This window comes from Phaseolus vulgaris, chromosome 6 (assembly GCF_051622355.1).
Source record: "Phaseolus vulgaris cultivar YP4 chromosome 6, ASM5162235v1, whole genome shotgun sequence".
NCBI classification, from domain to species: domain Eukaryota; kingdom Viridiplantae; phylum Streptophyta; class Magnoliopsida; order Fabales; family Fabaceae; genus Phaseolus; species Phaseolus vulgaris.
The window spans coordinates 33,189,611-33,209,425 of NC_143503.1; the positions used below are offsets into that span (position 1 = coordinate 33,189,611).

At 30.5% G+C, this 19,815-nt stretch overlaps 4 protein-coding genes and 1 non-coding gene across 5 annotated transcripts; 2 read left to right on the forward strand and 3 right to left on the reverse strand.

The window, feature by feature from the left end:
• Window positions 1-311: 311 nt before the first annotated feature.
• On the reverse strand, window positions 312-384 carry TRNAF-GAA (transfer RNA phenylalanine (anticodon GAA)). Its single transcript has one exon. It is a non-coding gene; the product is annotated as a tRNA-Phe (tRNA).
• Window positions 385-2,717: 2,333 nt separating this feature from the next.
• Window positions 2,718-4,848, reverse strand: LOC137832365 (large ribosomal subunit protein eL20). The gene is made up of 4 exons (XM_068640502.1): window positions 4,689-4,848; window positions 4,485-4,600; window positions 4,287-4,350; window positions 2,718-3,227 (listed from the first exon to the last, which is right to left on the reverse strand). The coding sequence occupies exons 1-4, from the start codon at window positions 4,701-4,703 to the stop codon at window positions 2,886-2,888; spliced, it is 537 nt and encodes a 178-aa protein (XP_068496603.1). The 5' UTR covers window positions 4,704-4,848; the 3' UTR covers window positions 2,718-2,885.
• Window positions 4,849-6,434: 1,586 nt separating this feature from the next.
• LOC137832366 (small ribosomal subunit protein uS11) lies at window positions 6,435-8,543 on the forward strand. Its single transcript, XM_068640503.2, has 6 exons — window positions 6,435-6,638; window positions 6,778-6,897; window positions 6,981-7,026; window positions 7,609-7,694; window positions 7,874-8,003; window positions 8,191-8,543. Exons 1-6 carry the CDS (start codon window positions 6,636-6,638, stop codon window positions 8,256-8,258), a joined length of 453 nt encoding a protein of 150 aa, XP_068496604.1. The 5' UTR covers window positions 6,435-6,635; the 3' UTR covers window positions 8,259-8,543.
• Window positions 8,544-10,219: 1,676 nt separating this feature from the next.
• On the reverse strand, window positions 10,220-11,904 carry LOC137832367 (small ribosomal subunit protein uS11). Its single transcript, XM_068640504.2, has 6 exons — window positions 11,777-11,904; window positions 11,538-11,657; window positions 11,409-11,454; window positions 10,974-11,059; window positions 10,698-10,827; window positions 10,220-10,485 (listed from the first exon to the last, which is right to left on the reverse strand). The coding sequence occupies exons 1-6, from the start codon at window positions 11,777-11,779 to the stop codon at window positions 10,418-10,420; spliced, it is 453 nt and encodes a 150-aa protein (XP_068496605.1). The 5' UTR covers window positions 11,780-11,904; the 3' UTR covers window positions 10,220-10,417.
• A 968-nt stretch (window positions 11,905-12,872) lies between these two features.
• LOC137832368 (large ribosomal subunit protein eL20z) lies at window positions 12,873-17,200 on the forward strand. The gene is made up of 4 exons (XM_068640505.2): window positions 12,873-13,059; window positions 13,323-13,398; window positions 14,807-14,921; window positions 17,054-17,200. The coding sequence occupies exons 1-4, from the start codon at window positions 12,873-12,875 to the stop codon at window positions 17,117-17,119; spliced, it is 444 nt and encodes a 147-aa protein (XP_068496606.2). The 3' UTR covers window positions 17,120-17,200.
• The last annotated feature ends 2,615 nt before the right edge of the window (window positions 17,201-19,815 follow it).

Here is a 19,815-nt window from a genome sequence, read left to right on the forward strand (position 1 = left end):
CACTTCCACTGCAATTTTCTTCTTCTGTTTTTGCTTTATTATTGGAACACTAAACCATCCCCACCAACCTATTCCCTTGTCCTTTTACATTTTTTTTAAGGTGACATTCATCTTATGTCTGATTAAAATTGTCATTCGCAATGGAAGTAGGAAAGTGAAATTGAAAGCAATATTATTTGCAACTTGATGGAAACTACAAAACCTGAACCTCTTTGAGTACGTATCAAGAATATTTATTGGTCGAAGAACAACAAATATAGTTTATGGTAACACCAAAACAACAAAAAACATCACAAAAATCAAAAGTGAATTGCGGTGAGCGTGGATCGAACACGCGACCTTCAGATCTTCAGTCTGACGCTCTCCCAACTGAGCTATCCCCGCAACCTGATAACTCTTTTAAACAATAACTATCTTAACTATTTAAATGTAATACATTTAGAAAGTTACTCGAGGTTGAGGTACACCAATCAAACTTCATTTTTTTTTGGTTGAATACATTGTGTTACGTTTCATAAAATCCCTTTTTCATATGCAATGTGAAAAGGAAACAAAAGTTGAAAAGGACTGAATACTTGTAACGAAAGAAGAGCAGTAGTCCAAACAAAACTGAAGAGGGAGACACAAATTGGGCACACAATGCATGTGACTATTCTCTTTCCAATGAGGAAGTTAGGCTTCTGATTTTGTCACTGAAGAATATCTTGAATAGAGTGCCAAGTACACATTTGACTCACTTAACTCCTAGATTCAAATTTTCTTACAAAAGCTACACCGATGCAATGCAATGAAAGAAATTTGAATAAGAGAAAAGGGATTTCTAATTATAAAAGAAAATGATAGAAGTATATAAAAAAAAAGACAATTATAATACTCGGACACTTCTCTTAAATATTGTGTCCGAACACCGATACTCGTATGGCACTCATAAGATATACATTAGTGAAGTGTCAAATTTAAAAAATATTTGTTGGATTTTTGACAATTATAACACAATTTTAAAAAGAAAAAATATATTAATTTTCTTAAAACTCAAATTTATTGTAAATTTTTTTTTTAGTAAAATTATAAAAATAAGAAACAAATCTTTTTGAACCAGTCATGAAAAATATTTTTCTGCTAAAAAAAACATATTTGTCCACATAAATCTTTATTGTTAATTTATATAATTCATAATTATATAAATATAGATTCGTGTGTCTGTATCCTATATTTTATAAATTATACGTATCTTCGTGTTTGTATCCGTATTGAATCAGTGTCCATCTAAGTGTTCGTGCTACATAGTCCCTGAAATAAGTTTCTCCTCCAAATAATGGGTTGGGCATGGAGAAAGACTACTGGGCTGAGTTTAGTTATTGGGCTCAGTTATATGGTTATTAAGCCTTCTTTTGTTTTCTCTAACTTAGTTATATAATCAGTTATTTTTTTTTTGTTTTCTGACCTCAATCCCCGAATATTAATTTTTTAAAACAGTATTGTAAATTATATTTATCTATATATGGATAAATTTAAAATTAATTTCATTAACACAATTTAAATTTTAAGGTTTTTTTTAATTTTGGATTTAAACCCTTTTCAAAAAATGGACAAAACTGATCCAATATCATACTTCTAAGTGGCTAGCTAAGCATAACGAAGTCGTTTAAGTGCTCGGAAAAACTTATGGATGGCAACTATCTTCACTGGATAGAGATATTTGTTGCAATTATCCGAGGCACCCAAAGCAAGATTATACTCCAATATTTCCACCCTTACAAATTCATGCAAATTAAAAGTCATATATACTTAATATATGCCTATGAAATAAATTTATATAACATTACTAAATGATTTTTTCGTCATTCATTACAGTGTATGAATGTCTTTGTATTCTTCATTCTGTAACTTAGAAAGTTGATCTATATTTTATTATCTTTAATTTGTTTAAGAATAGAAGACACCTAAATATGTGAAGTGGAATTTTCATTTTCTATTTTTTTTATTTTTATCTGTCACCAGCAAAAAAAGGTATATGAAAATTTTCCTTATTTTTTTACCATTTATAATAGTGATATCATTATATTACTATACGTTTTGAAATGTATATTTTTAGCAAAAATACCATATCCAAAATTATAAAAATTATGCAAACTTTACATAAATTTAGAATATATATTTTGGAATATATTTTAGCACCATTCCAAAAAATATATGGTGGAAGATATTTGACCATATTTTGAAAATACTTTATTTCAAAAGTTATCACTAAATTGCTACTCGACTACTACCCATGTAAAATTAATAATGAACCATAAGATTAATATTATTTGTTTATAGAGTATAAATAAAACAAAAATAAAAGAACAATGAAATTTTAAAAATTTAAATAAAACGTGAGAAAAGAAAAATGAAAAATTGTTCAAGAAGCTAACAACTTACCAGTAATAAACACCATGTACTGATTTCAAGAATCACCGTATGCTTGAAGTTCTCAATATTGAAACGCATAAAGATCATTACCTTGAGTACTAAATATATAGAGATTTCAGGTCCCATCCCACCAGTAAAATGTTGGGAAACATTAAGAGTACTCAAAATTCAAAAAGTTAAATAGAAACAAATTATCAATATTAACTACTGTACGTGATTTTGAAATTATTCGGTGAAAAACGGTGTATACTAATATCGGGTAACTATTAATATGGATTTCTAGACTATATTTAGCAGTAATAATATTTGAATACAAAGACATAAATTTGTTTCATTCTACTCAAATATCAAAAAGCTCACCAAAAAACATCCAACATAAAGACAGATTAACCAAAAAAACATTAGTCCAAAATTCCTTAAAAACAATGTGGCAGTAAACAACTAACAGGTACATAACTCAATCATCAACCACATTACATGAACAAGTTGGGCTTCTTGGCCTTGTATGTGGTCTTCAGCTTCCTAGATGGTGGCCTAATTTTCTTGAAGACCAATGGGAACTTGATTTTGGAGTTGAGGAACTGTTTGGTGCTCTCCCTCTTGCAAAGTTTGGCTGGGATGGTGGCAGTCTTGATAATCTGGATGCAAGGGAACCTGACCCTGTGACGAGAAGCCATCTCATTGTACATATGCTCAACAGCACCATTTAGAGTGGTGTCACGGAACTCCTTATACATGTTGTGATATCCGGTCCTACTCTGATACCTCAACCATATCCCATAGTTGTTAATCTTGGTTGGGTTCTTCTCAAAAATCTGAAAAAAAAAATAGTCAGATTGTTAATAAAGACAAAAAATAGTATGCGAACAGAAAGCTAATGACAAACAGGAAACGTGTGTCATCCAGAGTATAAGAAATAAAATGTAAATACAAAACACAAGGACGCCATAAAAAATCAAATGACAAAATGAATAAAAAAATTACACACTGTAAACATCAAGAAAATTCTGCATAAATATAACATTATTGACAAACTAATTTAATTTAAAAGATTACAAATATCAAAGATAAACACCACACATTTCAATTGAAAATCACTTCCTGACCAGATACGTTGAAAAGCAATTCACGTACTAAAAACATAACGCAAACTAAACCGAAAGAAAAATTGAGTGCATAAGCAAACTTCTATCGATGCGGTATATGGACATCAAACATAGTATTTCACACAAAAAACTATAATCGCTGAAAATATTTCAAACAGTAAGATTTCATAACTAAAAAATTTCAGATTTATTTTGAAAGCTAATTTTAGGTTCTAAAAAATTAGTTATTCACGACAGAGAGAAAATTTGTACAAAAGAATACTTGAAACGAAGTTATGTATCATTAAAGAAATCTTGATCTAAAGCATTATAGGAGAAAATGTATCACACCAATCAAGGTCATAAATCTGAGTATAACCTTCAGCAAACAATTTAGATTTGAGGCAACCAATTTTACCATTTAGCCCAAATTTAATGGAATAAATCCATCGGCAACCAAAAACCATATTTCATAGTGGAAGAGGAACTAAGCATCATAATAAACTGCCTCTTTCACAATTTTAAGAATAGTAATGGAAGATGAAGAAGAGACACACGAACAATATGAGGGACATAAATATTTAAAACAACTATCAAAATTATGAACCCAATTAGATATATCAACATATTCCAGCAAACACACTGAACAATCACAAGTATAAAAACATTACTCACAAAACAAGTTAGCTTCATACCATTAACCACGACTCAAGCTACCAGATCATACCATCATTAACTAAGATGCAAAAACTAAAAACTAAAAGAACGAACGTCTAAAAGGTAGAGTACCTCATTGATAGCGAGCATTTGACCGTTGCTCTTCTTGACCTTCTTCAGCTTCCTCAAAAAATACCTAATCACAAGCAAAAACATTTAAACATTAAAAAGAAATAATCTACAAAATTCAGAAACCAATACATCTAAATCCGAATGCCATAATCTAACATAATCCGTACATTGAAAGAAAGATATCACAAATGATCTTACCAGAACTTCGATTTTGCGCGAACCTCGTTGGTGGCCCAAAGCTTCATGCGGTAAATCTTTGGGTGCTGATCTGCCTCTGTTGGGAGAGCCCTCCCAACGACCTGGTACTGGTGAAACTGCAAAACACAAACAAACATTACACAGTGAAAATCAATACCATAGATCAACGAAAATGGAACGCCAAAGAGTGTGGATTATACGCACCCTGAAGGTAACCATTTCTGAGAGAAGACAGCAAACGAAGCTCACACACACTCTCCTGCTCGGCCTGGCGCTACGATGAAGAGGAGCAAAGTAGGGTTTTTTTTGTATATAAAGAGGCTCGAAACCCTAACTTTTAATTTGGAACACTGGGCTCGGGTTCGGGCTAATCCATTTTGGGTTTACTACTATAAGGCCCAAATACTTTATCTTTTTCATGACAATATTTTTAGCATTACTGAATAAAAATTTGAGAAATGTAATTGAATTACTTAATTTACTTTAATTTTTTGATAAACTTAAAGCTTGAATTATCTGTGAATATAAATTAATATTAAAAATATAAGTTTACATGCTTGTTGTGTAAATTCTATTAATCTATATTTTATTTTATTTTAATTATAATAGTTACTCACCTTTTAATTATTTTTTGTATTTTAATATTATTTTTAATTGTAAAATTTATGTGTTTATTTTTTTAAGATGCTACTATTTTTTTTAATTATAATTTTGAAAAAAAAAACTTGTTAAATTAGTTTTGTGTTCTATAACTTAAAAGATGAAAAAAAGCAAATGAATTATGATAAATATTTAAAATGAAATTGGTAAACATATTCTAAATAAGTTCAACAATTATGTATTTTACTTAAATGAATATCAAAATAAACAAAAAATATGTATTAACATTCTTGTGTTTCCACTTTTAATTTATATGAAAAAAATAAATATATACAAGTTTGAATCAATGTTAAATCAATATTTTAACTGAGTTATGTCAACAATTGTAGTCAATGCTAAACATTAGACCAGTACTAGTAAAACAATGACAACAGTTAAATAATATTAAGAATGTAATAGAATAACTTCATAAAAAACTAAAAACGTATGACTATATAATTTTTCAACCTTTTAAGTAGATGCACAGATTGAAAGAAAAATATTATAATACTTAAGTGGAAGTTTCAACAGTGTATATAACAAAACAAAATAAAATTACCATATTTATAATTCACTTTCTCAAAATTAAATAATTTTTTAGTGTTAATAATATTTTCACCGTCAATAATAACTTTTTTAGATAATTATTTACATAAAATATTAACACCAATGTCTGATTATAAGTTTTACAACTGTGATCAAGTAAATTGGGCTAGTATTTTTTAGTAAGTATATCATATATTATGTTGAACTAAAATTATTTCTTTGAAATACTAAAGAATCAAATACGTTATTATATTTTTACACGGTTTGCGCATTAAAAAACTATAAGAATAAAAAATTAATTGAAGCAAAAAATTTGGATGAGAAATATACTTTAACAATACTAAATTATATTGACCTATCAAATATTTCATCAAATTTATTTAGATGTACATCACTGTATTAGTTTTTTAAAATCTTTAAAAAAACGCAAATATTTGAAAATATTATACTGTTTCCACCTTCTAATTTTATTATATCTCATCTTAAAAAAACTTGGAGGAATATATTATTTATCTATAATATCCAAATCTAAAAAAGACTTTAAGATCAATCAATGATATATTATTTTAAAAATTAATTTTTAAATTATATAATCTAAAAATATTGAAAAATATATTATAGATCATATAATTTTTAAAACTAAATGATCGGAAAAGATTTTCAAATTATCCGAAAGTTACAAAAATAAGAAAAGAAACACTTCACACTTTTTAAACTTTTTCACATAGGGCTATATTGGGAATTACAAAATTTATAGGGTGCCGCGAGAACTTATGGGGTTACAGCAAGAAGCCGCCTAAACAGAGTCTGATAAACGGACCCTATTTTCTTAGCGGCATTATAGGCCCAAGATGCCCAAGTCCAAGAGCAAAATAAAACAGGTTGAAGGTTATCATCCAAAACCCTAGCGCTTCTATCTTTTTCGTTTGTGTAGAAGCACCTGCGAAACCTGCGAAGCTCTTCATCATGGTACGTAGATCGGAAAAGTCTCAAGTAGCTTAACCATAGAGTTTTCTTGAGAAAAATATTAAGTACTCTATGATTTGTTTGGGAATGCAAGATTGCAATTCTGATAGGGTTTTTTGCTTTTATTTTTGTTGCTGTGCAGTCGAGGAGAAAGGTCAGAGAGCCAAAGGAGGAAAACGTGACTCTGGGTCCAGCTGTCAGAGACGGTGAACACGTCTTTGGTGTGGCTCGCATATTTGCCTCATTCAATGACACCTTCATTGTCAGTGCATTCAGTTTTCTTTTGCTTCAAATTGTCAACTGCTGAACTCTGATTGTTAATTTCTTGAGATTTTGTAATTGCAGCATGTCACTGATCTGTCTGGGAGGGAAACCCTTGTCCGCATCACGGGTATCTATCTTTCTCTTCACATTCTCGATGAACTACTGAAATTGTTGGCCCTCATAAATCAATGTTTGATATGCCTTTGTTTCATTTTTTTAGTAAATTTTATCATTTTTATGATACTGAAGATGAATTATTGCGGAAATAGGTTCAGTATATTTTCCTAGACAGTGTAAACATGTGTGTTTTTTTTTATTCCTTTTAGCTTTTCGTTTCATCTTCGATATCCTCTTCGTGAGATCCATGGCACTTAGGTGGTATCCCCACACTCCAAGATTTGGAGTGAGGGTAGTGATAGGGCCTGCCCCTTCTCAAATTTTTTTGCTTTACATCACGCTTAATGGTTTTTTAGTTTTTTCTATTCTCGGAACTCTGGATACATTTGTATTTCAACAAGCTAACATTATTTGTCATTAATTGAATTTTATTTCAATCTTGACTCTTTTGGGCTATAGGAGAAGCTCGGTATCCATTTGTATCTCACAAAGAATAACAAAACAACATTCGTTGCCTATAATTAAATTTGGCTTAGTCTAAACCGCTTTGTGGATATTGAACATTCCTTATGTGTTTGTTTTTTATTTTAAGGTGGAATGAAGGTTAAAGCTGACAGAGATGAATCATCTCCCTATGCTGCCATGCTTGCAGCACAGGATGTTGCTGCCAGATGCAAGGTACGTGGGCGTCTGTTTTACCTATATTAACTGTCTTTGCTTACTTGATCATCTTAGTCATCCATTGTCATTAATATATTACATTATGGTCGTGAAAAATGAAATCTTTGTATTAAGAGTAGTATTATTTCTGTTAAGCCGTCAAGCTTGATGCCCTTGTTCATATTATTTTGGAACAGGAACTGGGCATAACTGCCCTTCATATCAGGCTCCGTGCAACTGGTGGAAACAAGACCAAAACACCTGGTCCTGGTGCTCAATCCGCTCTTAGGGCTCTTGCTCGTTCAGGAATGAAAATCGGTCGTATAGGTAATTTGCCTTTTTATGAACCCTTGATTTGCTTCTTACTTAAATGTAGTCTCTTATTTTGCGCAATGATTCTAATAGTGTGTTGATAATGGGACAACTTCACTTGGAAGAGCTGTTTTTTTTTTTTAATTTTCATTGGTTTCATTTGATTAAATTAAATGGTAATTAATCTTCTTGGTTTTTTCAGAGGACGTGACACCCATTCCTTCGGATAGCACTCGTAGAAAGAGTGGTAGAAGAGGTAGAAGGCTCTAAATATTGGAGTTGCTATATTTTATTTTCCATCCGAAACTGAAATGTGGCATTTTGAAATTTTGCAATCAGAACTTCTAATGTTTATCTTTAGTTTGAACACTGTTTTAATGGTTAGCAGACATTTTTTTTTTTTTTCTTGAAAGTTCTGCTTGTTTCTGCTTAGCTTGCAATGGTGCCGAATCGTCTTCTTTTGCTAAAATATTTCTTACGTTTGATTGATTATTGTACGGAAATGGGTTATTCGTGATTGTACTATTTGCCCTGCAATTGTCTTCACTTTTAGAAGCTCTAGTATCTATTAAGTGCATTATTTGTCTTGAGTTCTATTTATAGTACATTCGCCTTATAAGGTTCAGTTGTTCCGTGATTCTCATTTATGTTCTTTGTAACCATATTTTTCCAATGAAAATTATTTTCTGGAAAGGGATAGTTAACATAATTGAATAGTCCAATTACGTAAACTAGAGATTTGGAAGTTAAAATCCAAATATTTGTAATCCTAAAAGTTTTAAAGTTTAGTATCTTTGTTTGTTTTGTGAACGTTTTCTATAAATCAATTATGATTTAAATAGTTTTATACCTAGGATATTGTTTTAATTATCAAACCCTAAACAAAAATCTAAATAAGCAGAAGTATTATTTGTTGAAATTAATTAGTAATTTTATTTTAGTGCAAGTTAGTAGGGTTGAATGTATAATGTATACACAGAATTTTTGGATGTATTTCATATTTTTAATATTTTTATTTTGTTTTATGATACTTAAATCCTTTTTACAGATAGTTTATAAAAAAACAAATTGAAATAAATTAGGAAGTTTAGATTTGAAATTTATTCTTATATCTCAAATTTATATCTTTCTCTTCCAAAATTCATATTTCTCCTCTTTGCATTATTTTCTCTTAATTCTCGCAATAACGACATTGGTACACTTCAACTTTTACTGGTATTCAGTTGCAGCAAGATATTTGCTTGTTTGGCTTTAATTCTAAAATTTTATAGTGTAGTATGGCATTTTTATTTATTAGTGTTGTTAATTAACCGTAAAGAGTTAATGTGGCTAAGAGAATATCAACATAATTTGTATCTTGGATAGAACTCACTTGTTCATATTCTTCACAATAGTTCTATTTTTAAAATTCCAGAAAATGAGGAAAGGATGTGATGCAGGGCAGGGAGATCCCTACTACCTCCCCCCTTTCAGTGTGTTTCACCATCACTCCAATAGAAATTGTCCATGACTCATCCAACATTTAACCACACTAAGTTCTAAACATTCAATTACGATCCGATTCCGACTCACTCACTAGTGTATACAACATTGGTTAGTGTATAAAACATTAAATACAACCATTTGAATATTGGACCACGGCCGTCCATAAAGTTTTCAAGCATTTTAAAAAAACTTACACCAAGAACTTAATTTTAGAGATTAGCTTCCTTTAAAGTGATTGAGCTTTTAATTTTATTTTTTCATTACAGTTTCAAAAATAATAAAATTATAAACTTCTATCATATTAGCACTAATGTAAGGTGTGTTTATCGCATCACCAATTCCAAACCGCATCCCTTTCCAGAAAAGAACTTTCTTTGAAAAACATTAACACCTAAAGACCTCTTCAAAAGGGTTAATGAAATTTATTCACTAAAAGGAATATTCTTATCATTTTAAAATTTAATAATTTACTTCACTACCAGCAAACTAGACTTCTAACATAATCGGTGAGACAATTGACAACTAGTTGGGATAATGCATTTTGCCAAAATACATAATGAATTAAGGAAATAAAGATAAATAATGCATACAAAAGATGCAATGCAAGTGATTTTAGAAGTCAGTTTAATTGCAGGGCAAATACTGCAATGATATATAACCCATTTCCGTACAATAAATTGTTTTTCAATCCTTTTTTATTTCCATGCTAAAGTATCGAAACAGAATGAAACAAACGTAGGATAGAGTTTATAAAAAGAGTAATGATTAGGCAGCACTGAAAGACAAAGCACCAAGCAGAACTTTCAACAAAAATGAAAATGTCTGTAATAAACTAAAACTCTTTTCAATATGCCTAAACAAATACATCCGATGTTCTGATAGCAAAATTTCAAAATGCCATAGTTCAGTTTGGCAGGGAAAGTAAAATATAGCATCCCCTGTATCTAGAGCCTCCTACCTCTTCTACCACTCTTTCTACGAGTGCTGTCCGAAGGAATGGGGGTAACATCCTCTGAAAAAAGCAAGAACAATAATTAGCAGAAAACAATAGAAGCCATTAGAAAATTAGAAAACAAAGATAAGGATACAAAGAACATAGAAGCCATTCCAAGTGAAGCTGCCCCAGTTATCAGCAGACTATTGTGAACATAAACAACGAAAAATAGGAGATAATACATTTGGAGTAAGAAGCAAATCAATGGTTTTCCTAAAAACGCAAATTACCTATACGACCAATTTTCATTCCTGAACGAGCAAGGGCCCTAAGGGCTGATTGGGCACCAGGACCAGGTGTTTTGGTCTTGTTTCCACCAGTTGCACGGAGCCTGATATGGAGTGCAGTTATGCCCAGTTCCTGCTCCAAAAAATTTGAAAAGGCGCATCAAAATAATTTTATTTCACTTTCCATGACCATAACAATAGACTGGAGATACGGGCTGCCTAACAAGATGATCATGTAAGCTAGGACAGTTAATAAAAGTAAAAGAGATGCCAACATACCTTGCATCTGGCAGCAACATCCTGTGCTGCAAGCATGGCAGCATATGGAGATGATTCATCTCTGTCAGCTTTAACCTTCATTCCACCTGAAATTAAAAATCAAACACATAAGGAAATCAAACAATTGTACAATATCCACAAAGCAGTTTTGACTAAGCCAAATTCAATTATAGGCAACGAATGTTGTTTTGTTATTCTTGTGAGATACAAATGCCATGGATGTAAGAAGAGGATAAATAAGATGAAACGAAAAGCTATAAAAATAACAAAAAAAAATGTTTACACTAGCATAGCAAAATATACTGAACCTATATATGGAAAATTCACTAAAAATATGGAAACAAAAAAAACAGCTAAATGGTAGCTAACATTTGATTTATGAAATAAGTGCCAATAATTTTAGTAGTTCATGAATGTGGAGAGAAAGATATATACCCGTGATGCGGACAAGGGTTTCCCTCCCAGACAAATCAGTGACATGCTGCAATTACAAAATCTCAAGAAATTAGCAATCATAGTTCAGCAGTTGAAAAATTGAAGCAAAAGAAAATTGAATGCACTGACAATGAAGGTGTCATTGAAAGAGGCAAATATGCGAGCGACACCAAAGACGTGTTCACCGTCTCTAACAGCTGGACCCAGAGTCACGTTTTCCTCCTTTGGCTCTCTAACTTTTCTCCTCGACTACACAACAATAAAAATAAAAGCAAAAACCCTATCAGAATTGCAACTTTACATTCCCAAAAAAATCACAGAGTCCTCAATTTATTGTTCAACTGCATGAGACTTTCCGATCTACGTACCATGATGAAGAGCTTCACAAGTTTTCGCAAGTTTCACGCTGCTTCTGCTAAAACGAAAATGGTGGCAGCGTTAGGGTTTGGGTGATAACCCTCAACCTGTTTTATTTTGCCCTTGGACTTGGGCTGCTTGGGCCTATAATGCCATTAAGAAAATTGGGCCCGTTTATTAGTAGACTCTGTTTATACCTATTTATCAAACTCTTCATTCACCCTTTTAATATTTTCAATGGTTAATTATTCTCACATTCCTCCAATTTTTTTTTAGACGAGGTATAATAAAATTAATAGGTGACAGTAAAATATTCTCAAATATTATTTGCGTAGTATTTTTTAAAGATTTAAAAAAACTATTGCATTGATAAAAAAAATATATCTAAATAAATTTGATGAAAAATTCGAGATGTCAATGCAATTTAGATTATATAAAATATATTTCTCATCCAAATTTTTTTACCTGAAATAATTTTTTATTCTTATATTCTTTTAATGTGTAGACCGTGTAAAAATACAATAACGCATTTGATTCTTTAGAATTTCAAAATTAAATAATTTTAGTTCAACAGAATATATAATCTACTTACTAACAAAAAAAAATACTAACATAATTTACATTTTCACAGTAGTAAAACTTATAATTAAACACTGATGTTAGCATTTTATGTAAGTACGTATCTAAAATTGTTATCATTAACGGAGAAAGCATTATTAACAGAAAAAAGATTATTTAATTTTTGAAAACGGAATTACAAAAATGTTAATATCTTTTTTACAAAAACCAAAACTTAATTTCTACAAAATTATGAGATCTGAATTTAGATTTAAGCATTTTAGTTTCATGGAACGTAATGCGTAATTTATCGAGATAAATTTCTTTATTTTTCAATTGTAGTTATTATTGTTTAATAAAGTGTCTACCTATCAATTTGTGTATTTCATACAACACTTCTAATTGGTTACAATCTAATGGTACTACAAAATTAGTTTATTTTAAAATATTATAAAAATACGCATATAATTAGGGTGAAATATTGAATTTAGAGAAATATTGACAAGAGAGAGGAAAGAAATGCAATAAAATTAAGCAAATAGTACTGGGATGAATTGTAATGTTTGTACAATGAATGAGAAGGGGGAAAATAGGGGAATTGTCACCGACAACCCTTATTACGGTACCTTTCAAGGCGTTACCAATTATTATTCTCCTCAAAATCATTTATACCCCTCTTCTCCTTCGTCTTATCCCTGCACTTATTACCAACAACAAGGTTGTCATGTTCTTCCAGGTATAATAATACAATTGCACCATATACATGCATTCTTATAAATTACTTGATGTTTGTGTTAGTTTAATAGTATGTGCAGCGATTCATAAGTTTTGATCTTTACATGTTACAATGTTAGGGTATTAAAAAATAGATGACATTTGTCAAATTGACACAAAGACACACTCACAATTTACAACTTTCTCGTCTTCTTTTGATGCAAAAGCATGTTTATGGAATTTGTCTGTACATTGTTTTTACAATTTATTTTTATGTTGTGCAAGTTTATGCGGTTGCTGAAAGAAGGCCTTTGAGAGAACATCGTCTTCCCTGTTGTGGACTTGGTTTAGGCTGGTTTTTGTGAGTTATTTTCCTTCTTGATATACTTTCGTGGTATTTGATTTTTCAATTAAATTATCTCTATTATGATTTTGTCATTAACTCTACTTAAATTAAGATCGTATGCAAAAGGAGAAGATTTTATTCATGCAAAGGATAATGCATTTTTTGTTGTCACAAAAATAAATCATGCATGTAGAATATTATTCATTTGCATAAAGAAGAAAGACAAAAACTACACACAAAAAGGATAAAAAACTTTTTTTGTTAAAAAAAAAAAAAGAAGAAAATATGCCCTTTATATATAGGCATGCAAACAAAAAAAAAAAAAAAACTTCTAACAAAAATGAGAATCACAACAAGCTCCTGAAGCTCCACCATAAAGCTTCCTTATTCAAGCAGTTTAGTAAAGACATTAACAGTTTGATGAGCAACGGCTATGAGAAGCAAATAAAAAAGTTTGGCTTGAAGCTTCTCAAATATAATGTAGCAATCCAACTCAATGTATTTCATCCGTTCATGAAAACTAGTATTGGAAGTTATGTGTCTTGCAGATTGAAAAAACTCTAATCTTATAGTCATCCAATAGATTTTTTAATCATTAGATTTTACATGTAACAACATCTAGTACTTGATATTACGTTTAAGTGGACACGAAACTATATATTTATTTATTTATTTTTAGTATATGAAAGAAGATCCAAGAAACACATCACAATTGATAGTGCATTGTCTTGTTTGTAGGCAAGGTGCCTAATCCGAATCACTAAAACCTTTTAGATGCATATTGTATTTGCTTGAAAAGTAAAGGCTTGTCTCAAAACATTTTTAATATATCATACAATCTATTGAGATGCACCATGATAATTCAAGGTAGGAGCACAAAGAAATCGACTCAATAATTGTACAGTATAATCGATATCCGATCTAGTATTCGTATGATATAACAATATTCTAATGAGATGTTGCAAAGAAAAAACATCTTCTAATGGTGTTCCTTATTTGAACAATACTTTGGTGTCTCTAGTCTTTAGCCACAAGAGTGGAGCATTGTTTGGTATCAAAAATATCCGTATCAATAAGACTATCAAACACATCATTCCCGATACACATGAATTCCTTCACTTGTTCAAGCGATTTCAAGACAAAAAAATACTTTAAACTACCCATATCTTTAACCTTGAAAGCTTTGTCCAAATACTAAGTAACATATTTAGTATCAGAAATGGACATCCAACAGATATAATATCGCCTAAATAAGAGACAGATTGCATGAAACCAATGTTATTAACAAAAGAATATGGTTTTGTAAACTCAAGAACAAAGTTTATGAGTCTGGTGTGGAAAGTTGAGGACCTTTCTTTTTTACAAGTATTTTCTTCTTTTTATCATGTTAGTGATATAACTTTTTTTATTTTTGTATTGCAAGGTTTATAATTGGTTGGTTTCTTGGTGGTGTTCCTTGGTACATTGGAACTTTCGTTTTAGTATTTGTGCAAATGGATTGTCGAGAGAAACCAGGACTTATTGCATGTGCAGTGGCGGTAAGTTTTATTGCACATTATTACATTTACAACTGCAATAGGTTTCTTTAATGCATCAATCATAACAAATTATAAGTTACGTTTAAATTATAGACGCTGGTGGTGGGCTAAAAAAACTTAGAATACAAATATGTTTCATACATTAGTAATTTTTTAGATATCTATCACATTTTCCTTTCATTGTCTATTTGTAATACGAAAAATTTATAAAATCTTTGCCTGCCAAAATTAAATCTGTTCATCTATTGGGTGTTTATGTGGTTGCATGGCAAGTTAAATTAAGTTAAAAGAGTCTTAGAATTTTATTCATTTATTATTAAAGGGACCTGGACAACATAGTTATGTATAGGTATATTTTGTTTTAATCTTTAGAATTGGATGCTTGAGACGTTCAACCAGGATTATATGCACATAGGTAACCATAAAAAAGAAAATAAATTGTACAAAGAGTTATGTTATATACATTGGATTGTTGTCTAAATTGGTGAAAACAATAACCTCATAATTTAAAAAAAAGTTAAGATTGTTTTATCAATATTAAGGTTGTTTTATCAATATTATAAATTCCTGGATAAGTAATTATCTCGCGAAAAAGGTTTGTATTTTTTTTCTCTTCGTTGTATTTATGGTTTGTTAAGGTGTTGTGTATTTTATAAAGAGAATTATAAAAAAATGTTCTTTATTTTTGAAGGTTAATGTTTGATGAGTTGATTATGTTTGTATATGTATGTTGAAACTTGATGTGATGATATACCTAGTTGCTAAGAACAAACATCTTTAGTTCAAGATTTGTAGGTAACTTTTGTTGAAAATTTGGATTAAAATGAGAACTCAAATCATATTTTTTTCTTATTTTCTGTATAAAAATTAGGTTATCCAGTGATAAAAAAATATTTATTTTTTATGTCTTGCTGATAATAAAAAAAATATAATAATAACATATTTGTTATAATTACGATGGACTATAATATATACAAAATAAATGTTTTTCTGCAAAAGATCAAATTAAGGGTTTTCTCATCAACCATCATTTTCATAAACAATTGATCTGTGTTTGTAGTTACAGTAATATTTTTTCTTCTTTTTCTGATAATTTGTTTATTCGTATATTCTTAATTAGTCACCTCACTTTTGAAAATATATATTTTAGACGTTCAAAATCTTTCAATATATATGTTGAATATGACATATATTATGAGTAATGATGAAAAACAAGAGAGGCAAATTTACACTCAATATATATAAGTATACACACTTTTTATCATTTATTGGTTGATTTTTTTAACAACAATGACAATAAGACATGTGACGTGTCTTTGTTGTTTTGTTTGATTTAATTAATAAATTAATGTTAATATATATTTTTGATGTAAGGATTATGATGCTAGACTTAGTTTATTTAATATAGAAAAAAACAAAAGAGAGAGAGAGAGAAAAAAAATGCTTTGTTTAAAAGGACTTTTTTTCTTTCTTTGAATCCTTCATTATGGAGAAAGAGAGAAACAAAAGAAATAAAGAAAAATATTAAAGTTGCTATATATTTACATTATTTAAGTTTCATATAAGTTATTTACATTATATATTTTATTTATTGGTAAATCCAACTATTCATTTTGTTGTCTTATAATGCTACTTGATTCATACATTGTAACAATATATATGAACAATGCATCTAACTTACAAGAGAAATTCAATTATATGTTTAGTAAAACTTGCTTAATATTCTTTATTATAAAAAAATACATGTCCAATATCTTACAAAGTAATGTTTGTTTTTGTGTGGCAAATGGGATGGGAAACTGAGAACATTACTCAAGGTAAGAAAAAAAAATGATAAAATTAATATTAGTTGTTTTGTCATTCTTTAGATGTAATGATAATTACGAAAAACCCTTAATAGTCTCCCAATTTTTTAAAAAAATTCACAAGAGGACGAATCTTGTGATGTTACTATTCGTTTGAAATATTAATTTAGTGAAAATGAATATGGGAAAAATTAGTATAATGACAAAATAGTATTTAGATGGTGAATTTAGGAGTTTTTAGAATATTACTTTATTTATATCAATTATTTAGATTTAGATGGTTTTATTTTTTATGTGCTCACTTAATTCATCTATTTTAATTTACAGTCGTTCGTTACTTTGGTAGTGGTTGCCCTTGGTTTCACAGACGGAGATCTTCAAAAGTTTATATGAAGCATAATTTTCACTCTATCTTTTAACATCACAAATTTGTAATTTACACCCATAAAACTTTTCTATTGTAATACACTTTTAACTCTGGTGTGAAAGTATATATAAATATACTATTGATTATAGTAAATGATTTAATTATATATTTATATTTTAGCTTTAATTGTATTTACTAGTCTTAAATATTCTTAATGACTAAATGTTTTTCCATACTCTTAATACTGTAATTTTGTTATATAAGAATGTTTAAGCCAATTATTAGTATGATCTTTCACATATTTGTAGGAAATTTAAGACTACGATGAATTCAACAAAACTCATAAGTTCAAAATGATTCTGATATCCGATATCGTATTAAGTGATAAACTTTAATTCTAATTCAATTTTATAAAATTAACTTAAAGTAAGGTTTGTATTTATTTCTATATTATGAAATATCTTGACGTGGGATCTCCAACAATATTATCTAGCACACACTAAAAAATTATTTCATAAAACAAAATATTATTAAAAAAACAAAATTATTAAAAAAATAACCAAACTCATACATAAACAAAAATAACTAACTCACTTAAAACCTAACTTATTATTAATACGGAGAGAAATCAATTTGTAATGATCTCAAGATATAAGAAGCTTTCAAAGCTCCATATTCTAACAAATCTTCATACACTTTCTCTATCTCTCCCTCAGATTTCAAGGAAAAATATCAAGTAAATCAAAAGTTTGAGAAACTAGAGAAGGGTTACACTCAATCCAAATAAATCTAAATTATCTACTCAAAGAATTATTAATGCATTTGATTATGTAAGATTTCAAAATTAAACAATTTTAGTTTAATATAATATATTGTTCAATTACTAACAATGCTACCATAATTTTGGTTATAGCAATGGTAAAACTTGTAGTCATATATTAATGTTAATATTCCGTGTAAATAAGGAGCTAATATAGTTATCATTGAAAAATACGCAAACATTTTCTGTTAAAAATTTAAAAAATGTTAATAATGAACTAAAGTTGATTAATTTTAGAAAATGAAATGGTTAATTATGTAATTATTTTTTTATAAAAATCGAAACTGCAAGCATCATAAAATTATAAGAATCAAATTAGATTTAAGTCTGTTCGTCTTTAGATAATATAATATACATATTAAATTTTTAAAATGAAATTTAAAAAAACGGAAAAATATATATCAACACTTCAAAACAAGTCCACAAAAAATGAGAAAATTAAAAGCAAAAGTAATTAAATGTGATAATGGGAGCAATAATAGAAGCATTACTAAAAGTCCAAATCCATTTTTTAATTTATCATCTGTACCGGTCCGCACCGGACGACCGCAGGATACTCATGGTAAAATCATCACAAAACCCTGCGTCTTATACGACTCTTCGTCCTTCCATGACCTCTAGCCGGACGAACGAGTGGTTTATGTCGAATAAATCTAATTTAATCCAGAACGTGGTTACACGTGTAGAAAAGAGCAGTTATAACAACCATTGACGAAGTAAAAACACGTCCTCTAGACCACTCCCCTGGTTTTCAGGAAACCACCAGGCACGACCCAAAGACCACTAAGCATGTCTCTAACCATCAACTGATTGGCCCACATGGCCAAGGCCCAGGTCAACCTACTAAAGGGACTTCTGAAAAGGGGGGAAAGGTACGTTTTCCATACTATCAGAGAATTCTCACTTGAGCACCATCGCTGACTTGAGCGTCGGAGTGCAATTGCAGGTACCCCCGCCGGCCGACCGAAGCACGCGAAGAGAAAGAAGACTTGAAGAATAGGACAACCAAGAGTGAAGAAGACACCTTGTATCGACGTGGATCAACATTACTCAGTCCCCAATATCCATACAGGTACAATTGGCGCCCACCGTGGGGCCCGAGTAATCATTATTCCCAGACCCAAGGATCCCAACGCTTGAAGATGGACTCAACGGCAAACAACAACAATGATATCTCCGAAGAGCATAGGACCATACTCCAAACCCTCCAGATTCAGATGCAGGAGTTACTCCAAAAATGAGTCATCGATCAACTTCGCCAGGATGAAGAAAGGAAAAGACGAGAAGAAGAGCGCCAACAACACGCAGAGGAGATAACACAATTGAAAGAACAGAACAAGAGATTGTTGGATAGACTTGAGCAATCTGAACGCGAAGGGCATTCACGTGCACCTTCTCCATCACCGTTCCAATCAGGAACAAGAACAATAGCCCAGGCTATACCTCACACGTCACTCGTTCAACACACCCGTCAGAGTGCAAAGCCAGTAACCCCAAACGAGGTAGCAAACCTGAAAGGCCATCCGTTCACTGATGACATCATAGCCACTCCTCTCCCTGACAAGTGGAGGGGCCTAACGATAAACCTTTATGACGGTTCCACAGACCCAGACGAACATCTGAATATATTTAGAACTCAAATGACCCTTTACACAACCGACCGAACGGTATGGTGTAAAGTCTTCCCCACCTCTCTCAGGGAAGGCCCCCTTGGATGGTTTTCGGACCTTCCACCCAATTCCATTGCAAGCTTCGACGCTTTGGAATTGAAGTTCACCACGCAATACGCCACAAGTAGACCTCATCAGACATCCTCCATGTCTCTTCTAAATGTCAAACAAGAAAGGGGAGAATCATTGAGAACATTCATGAACAGATTTAGCAAAGTGTGTATGAACATTC

Coding starts and splice junctions, on each gene's coding strand:
- LOC137832365 (XM_068640502.1), bottom strand. Junction 4,351..4,484: donor CGCGCAAAATCGAAGTTCTG/GTAAGATCATTT, acceptor GCTTGTGATTAG/GTATTTTTTGAGGAAGCTGA. Junction 3,228..4,286: donor AAATGCTCGCTATCAATGAG/GTACTCTACCTT, acceptor TTTTTTTTTCAG/ATTTTTGAGAAGAACCCAAC.
- LOC137832366 (XM_068640503.2), top strand. Junction 7,695..7,873: donor ATGTTGCTGCCAGATGCAAG/GTACGTGGGCGT, acceptor ATTTTGGAACAG/GAACTGGGCATAACTGCCCT. Junction 8,004..8,190: donor AATGAAAATCGGTCGTATAG/GTAATTTGCCTT, acceptor TGGTTTTTTCAG/AGGACGTGACACCCATTCCT.
- LOC137832367 (XM_068640504.2), bottom strand. Junction 11,455..11,537: donor CTTTCAATGACACCTTCATT/GTCAGTGCATTC, acceptor TTGTAATTGCAG/CATGTCACTGATTTGTCTGG. Junction 10,486..10,697: donor AATGAAAATTGGTCGTATAG/GTAATTTGCGTT, acceptor TGCTTTTTTCAG/AGGATGTTACCCCCATTCCT.
- LOC137832368 (XM_068640505.2), top strand. CDS start 12,873: ATGAATTGTAATGTTTGTACAATGAATGAGAAGGGGGAAAATAGGGGA. Junction 13,399..14,806: donor CTTGGTTTAGGCTGGTTTTT/GTGAGTTATTTT, acceptor TTGTATTGCAAG/GTTTATAATTGGTTGGTTTC. Junction 14,922..17,053: donor TTATTGCATGTGCAGTGGCG/GTAAGTTTTATT, acceptor TTTAATTTACAG/TCGTTCGTTACTTTGGTAGT.